Raw genomic sequence first — 6,702 nt, 5'->3', positions numbered from 1 at the left:
ACACACATATTATATTAAAAAACTTAAGCAGTATTCTGTAAAACGTAGTTAGAGTAGGTATCAATACACAATAAATGCACACTATGTGTTAATTATTAGTCGAAATTGCTGCAAATACAGTGAAACTACAGTCTATCCAACTTAAACCCACTCAAAAATATCGACAGCGCGAAGTTGTTTTGAACTTTGAGAATTAATGAACCACGTGACCGCGCGGCGGCGAGATCAAAACATGTCGCAACATTGTTTCTCAAGGGCTCTGATTATAATGGGCTCTACTGTATTTTAATCCATAAACACTACTTCACTTCACTACTCAGCAAATTCCACAAAATACTTGTTATAACGAACAGCAGACAAACATACACACCTTATGCCTTTTGATGGATGCTGAACACAGGCCCGTCGCGACAAGGCAGGCAAACCAAGCAATTGCTTGGGGCCCCGAGCTGGCCTGGGGCCCCAAGACAACGACTGGTTAAGAATAAAATGCAGTGACAAACTGTGTGAGCGCCCCATTGATAGTGAATGCAGTAAAGTGCAATGACAGTGTTATCGGGATCCCCCTCAAGGGGGCCCCCCTCGCTGACAGCAGCCAGCCAACCACGCGATCTCTGCTGCCGGCAAAATACAAAACTTCCTCGGCAGTCATGAAGCGGAATTATGCTTCAGGAAGCCAAAAAAGAAAGAAGAGAAAGGAAGAGGAGGATAAGAAAAAACAAGACAGTGGTAAGTGATAAATTACACATGTAAAATAGCTCTACTTGTCTTGGTGCAATTTTGCAGCAGGTAGGCTAGCAGAAATATGTTTATTTATGTTAGCTAAGCTACCTGCCTGACAGCAAATGCTGCTTGTAACGAACAGTTAGAGCAACTTTTTTTTTTGAACGGAGGAATATGGTTACATACTGTAATATGTTTTTAACGGGATAAGGAAGACGCAGATCTGTTCCAGAATCGCTGTTTATCATATTTAATGACATGACATTGCTATAGCTTTGTAAAAGGTTTTGATGAAAGTGGCATAGCATGCTAAACCATAAAATAAATTCTGTGCATCAAACATTAGCTTGGGATGTTTTTAAGCATTGGTAACGTTAGTCGACTCACAGCTCTACTAATAATCAGTAAACATTTAATTATAATTTCATTGTTTGTTAACAGTAAAAAGTGTATTTATATAGCACATTTCATACACAACGGCAATTCAAAGTTCTTTACATATAAGAAATTAAAATAATAAAAAGAAATAAGAATAATTAAAACAGTTTAGAAAAATAAAATAAAATAGAGTACAGTCGGACGAACAGCTGCACAGTGCTCATTCAGTAAATGCATAGCTAAAGATTAATTAACTGTCAATTTACCTTCCATTAATGATTGTTATTATTATAAAGTGTTACCATCTTTTCTTTCTCCCTCAAGGTGCTTTGCTTAAATTTCTCAGCCCTCAGGCTCTTCCTAAGGATACCTCCACTGATGAAGGTAGAGTGAATTTCTCTCACTGACCTGAGCTGAGCTGTTAAAAGTGACCTCTTTCAATATGCTAACAGTGAAATGGTAATTTCAGATTTTTTTAAATTATTATTTTCCCAGCTACACCATCAACTTCATCCTCAACATCAACAGATGCATCACTTCTCAGTGCTGATGTTTCCTCTTCAGCACAAGGTACCACAAGCTCTATAATTATAGCTGATATCCTGCACAGCCCAGAGTTTAAACTGATAAGTGTGTGCTGTCATATTGTTAGAAAAAAACTGCAAATCACTACTGAATTCCCATCAAACTGTGTAAATACTAGTCACTTTTGCCCATGGACATTTCAGAATTTTTTATATACAGTAGTGCCTGTCAAATTTCTAGGTGTCAGACACTCTGTGATGCATTCTGTACCTGAACAGATGGATTATATTAATAAAAAAAACATTATTTTTTATTATAAAACTGTATGGCTATGCTGTGGTTCCTTTGTGTGTGTGCAGGGGGCCTCCATGTCCATTTTGCTTGGGGCCCCCAAATTCCTTCAAACGGCCCTGGCTGAACACACTTTCAAACCAACTTTCTCAGAACAAGTCCTGAAACGCGGTGATGAAGTGTGGCTCTCTGTACCAAATACTGGAAGACAAGCCTGCAACCTTAATAAAAAGCAACTGCTAATGCTAACGCTTTGGCTGTAGGCAGACCAGAAGCCGTTTTTTAAATGGGTGTCAATGGAGGAGAGGCCTCACAGCTAAATAAACAGGTTGTTAGGAAGCAGTTTATCATTTAATGAGTCTTCAGCTTGTTTGCCATTAAAAAATTGGTTCATCTGAGATGAGCCAAATCTGGGCTGAACTGATCACCGAAAGATGCATGCAGGCAAGATTGCCAGGTTTTCACTGCAAACCCCTCCCTAAGTTGCCAAATCCGCGTATTTTACGCGACTATGTTTCTTTTTTTTTGTCACATAAAAAACGTTTTAAAATATATATGGTTGCTTGGTTAAAAACCCCAACGTGGGTGATTTGGACAGAACACATGCTGGGTTATTTTAACCCAGCTGGTTAGGTTAAATGTTTTTACCTAACATGCTGGGTTGTTTTATTTCAGTCAACTGTTGTTTAAAAATGATGATACTGTTGGCTTAAAATTGGGTGGAAATTAAAAATCACACAGAATTATAGAGACAACAGCAATATTCAAAAGATTAATATTTATTGTTAAGCAAGAACACCCATGAACAAAAATATACCACAAATGGAATTTATTTGGGTGAATACAGCATAGTTTGCAATATTACACACATTTAAACTTAAGCATTTTAAAAATAAAAAATGTAACATTTAAAAATAGCATTTAAAATCAACGACTGCACAAAACAAAAGGGTGCAGCTGATCACACCACCAGATTTCATATTTCAGATACTGGCAGCAAATTTTAAGCCGATTCTTCAATAATAAAACCTTGAAATGACTGAGAAATGCTCCCATCTACAGAATTATTCTGAGTACACAGAATCTGCTTCAAAAGATAGAGAATTAAGGCAAAAAAAAAAAAAATCTCTTCAGCTGCTTTGCTACAGACAATGCATGTTCTTTTCATTTAGCTTTTATTATCAATTTCTTCTCTCATAGTGTAAACAAACCTGAACTGAAAAACATCAAGTGTTTTAGATTTATTTCATGATGCATGTAATTGCACAAGGGTAACCTCTTGATTTTACAGCAATGCATTAATTTTAATACTAGTTTTAAAAAATAAAACTATGGCCATGCTAAAATGTCCAAATAGTCAAACATAACTACAAATTTGAACAAATTACCCTCTTTGATTAAATCACTCTGTAAAAACAATTTCCATCTTCTTGATATTATAATTGTTTATATATAAACAGTAGTGTGAAAAAGTGTTGGATTTTTTAACTAATATTTTTTTGCATGTTTGTCACACTTTAATGTTTGTCACACTTTAAGATAACACAAGTAATCACAACATGCAGTTTTTAAATGAAGTTTTTTTTTTATGAAGGGAAAAAAAATATCCAAACCCACACGGCCCTGTGTGAGAAAGTGTTTGCTTTTGGGAAAATACTGTGGACTGACGAGATAAAAGTTGAACATTTTGGAAGATGTGTGTCCCATTACATCTGGCATAAAATAAAGCATTTCAGAAAAAGAACATCATACCAGCAGTAAAATCTGGTGGTGGTAGTGTGATGATGGTCTGGGGCTGTTTTGCTGCTTCTGGACCTGGAAGATTTGCTGTGAGAAATGGAACTCTGCTGTCTACCAAAAAATCCTGAAAGACAATGTCAGGCCATCTGTTTGTGACCTCAAGCTGAAGCGAACTTGGGTTCTGCAGCAGGACAATGATCCAAAACACACCAGCAAATCCACCTCTGAATAGCTGAAGAAAAATAAAATCAAGACTTTGGAGTGACCTAGTCAAAGTCCTGACCTGAATCCTATTGAGATGCAGTGGCATGACCTTGCTTGAAAACCCTCCAATGTGGCTGAATTACAACAATCATGGAATTGTGCATTTATATCTCACAGTTCTGAATTGCAACTAGCAATTCTGATAAATAAAGTCAGAATTGTGAGATATAAACTCACAATCGCAAGTTATAAAGAATTGCAAGATATATCTCACAAATCTGACTTTATTTCTCACAATTGTGAGTTTATATTCCGCAATTCTGACTTTATAATTCGTAACTGTTTATATTTGACAGTTCTGAGGAAAAAAAAAAAAAAAAAAAAAAAAAAAAAAAAGTCAGAATTGCGAGATAAAAAGTTGCAACTGCCTTAATAAAACCAGGATTTCCCTGCTGCATTGCTATGAATATTTCATTCAGTTCAGTTTTAATTTGTTTAAATTGAGAAAATCTAGTGCAGTTTTTTTGTAAAAAAAAAATAAATAAAATAAAAATACAACACCATTATTTAACAAAACCATTTAATCAAATGCAAACAAAAGTACATTGATTAAATTAATAAGACACTTAAGTATGCTTCTTTTTTCCTCATAGAAATCAGTATTAGCTATATAAATAATAACTGGCATCACTTAATAAAACCCATTTACCAAAAACTACTCCAGAACCAAACTGGACTGCTTTTCTCCACAGACCACAGCGCAAGAGTTTCTAACACAACTGAACAGCTCATGAACATTAACAGAGAATTTGCCACGGTTTCACAAATGCTTTTGCTCACTCAGACAACGCTTTTTCTTATGAACCTGTAGATTAGAGGAGCGGGCGAAACTTTTCCCGCATGAAGAGCACTGGTACGGCTTCTCTCCAGTGTGAATTCTCTCATGTTCTTTCAAGGTTGGTGAATGAGAGAAACTCTTTCCACAATGTGAGCACTTGAAAGGTTTCTCTCCAGTGTGAATCCTCTGGTGTGTTTTTAAGTTGCCGGGTGTAGTAAAGGTCTTCCCACAGTCAAAGCACATATAATTTTTGACACCAGTATGAATACTCTGGTGATCCTGCATGTTTTTCAGTAGCGAAAACCTCCTTCCACAAAAACTGCAACCGTATGGCTTTACACCTGCGTGAATTTTAAGGTGTTCTCTTAAGTTTGTTTCAAAAACAAATGTTTTGCCACACTGCTCACAACTAAAGGATCGCACTCCAGCGTGAGAGCGCAGATGAATCTTCAGAGTGTCTTTGGATGTGAAACTCTTTCCACACTGAGTGCATGCAAATGGTTTTTCTCCAGTGTGAACTTGCAAGTGTCTAGTCAAGCCTGCTTTCAGAACAAAACTCTTTCCACACTGAGTGCATGTGAACGGCTTTTCTCCAGCATGAAATCTCATGTGTCTTGCAAGTTTTGATTTAACTTTGAAACTTCTTCCACATTCGGTGCAGCCGAAAGATCCTCTTTCAGCAGTTTTTCGACCACTTTTTGATGTGAAGCTTATTTCTGTATGTGAAACGATATTTCCATCTTCATTTGTTTTTTGAAACCATTGGCGTTTGACTTCAATCACTTCCATTAAGTCTAAAAATAAAAATTTGAAAATGTATTTTAGTTAATTTAACACAAATCTAGGTTACTAAGTCCATCTTAATGTTTCTAATCAGGCATTTAAGAGAATGAAGGAAAACACAAACCTTTTTGTTCATCTGTCTCTTTTATAATGCAGGGTTCATTCTCAAACTCCATCTTTCCAATTGTGTGTCAATTGTTTCTCCTGGAGCAATTCCTACTTCTGTTGTGGGAAGATGGGAATATTCCCCATCGATTAAACTCTCATTAACGACTGTGAGAGCGGCTTCATTGAAGAAGTCAATTAAGCTCATTTAACAGATGCTCAAAATACTTACAGCTGGGGAATGTGAAAAAAAAAACACGCCCATCTTGCTAGGTGTTTACATTGAAAAACAAATGAAACAAACGAAATGGAATTTAATGCATGATCTAATTAACAAATATTAACTATATTAATAATTATAAACAGTCTAATAAACACAACACACTAGTTTCATGAACTTAAGTGGACTCCTCAACATCGCATTGTTGAAATGAAAACAAATTGCGCCATCTAGAGTCAACTTTATTGAGAAACTCTGAGGATCTAAACTTTTTTTTCAAGATAGCTTGTCAAAGGTATAAAGTATAACCACAAAACCAGTCTTAAGTAGCACGTGTATAATTTTAGCAATAGCCAAAAATACGTTGTATGTGTAAAAATTATACATTTTTCTTTTATGCCAAAAATCATTTGGGTATTAAGCAAAGATCATGTTCCATGAATATATTTTGTAAATTTACTACTGTAAATTTATCAAAACTTAATGTTTGATTAGTAATATGCATGGCTAAGAACTTAATTTAGACAACTTTAAAGGCAATTTTCTCAATATTTTGAATTTTTTGCACCCTCAGATTGCAGATTTTCCAAAAAGTTGTATCTCAACCAAATATCATGCAATCCTAACAAACCATACATTAATGGAAAGCTTATTTATTCAATAGATGCATACAATTCTGAGAAAAACAATCTAGCAATTCTGGCTTTATTTCTTATAATTGCAAATTTTACTCTCAGAATTTTGACTTTATAACTTGCAATTGCAAACTATGAACTCACATTTTAATAAACATGCAATTCTGAGTGTAACCCTTTTCTTAACCCTAAAGGTTAATTATTTCTCTAACAAGAATCCTGGATTCCTGTCAATTAGAATTGAATTAGGCCGGTAGGGT

General features: G+C 35.4%; 1 protein-coding gene across 1 annotated transcript in view; it reads right to left on the bottom strand.

The window, feature by feature from the left end:
* LOC141292109 (uncharacterized) overlaps window positions 1-5,488 on the bottom strand; it is an 8,230-nt gene extending 2,742 nt beyond the window's left edge. Inside the window, exon 1 of the mRNA XM_073824065.1 lies at window positions 4,702-5,488. Coding sequence (XP_073680166.1) covers window positions 4,702-5,488 — 787 coding nt within the window. The remainder of the gene's footprint in view (window positions 1-4,701) is intronic.
* Between the last annotated feature and the right edge of the window lie 1,214 nt (window positions 5,489-6,702).

Source organism: Garra rufa, chromosome 19 (assembly GCF_049309525.1).
Source record: "Garra rufa chromosome 19, GarRuf1.0, whole genome shotgun sequence".
NCBI classification, from domain to species: domain Eukaryota; kingdom Metazoa; phylum Chordata; class Actinopteri; order Cypriniformes; family Cyprinidae; genus Garra; species Garra rufa.
The sequence above is the reverse complement of the archived record's forward strand: the minus strand, read 5'-3'. Positions and strand labels throughout refer to the sequence as shown.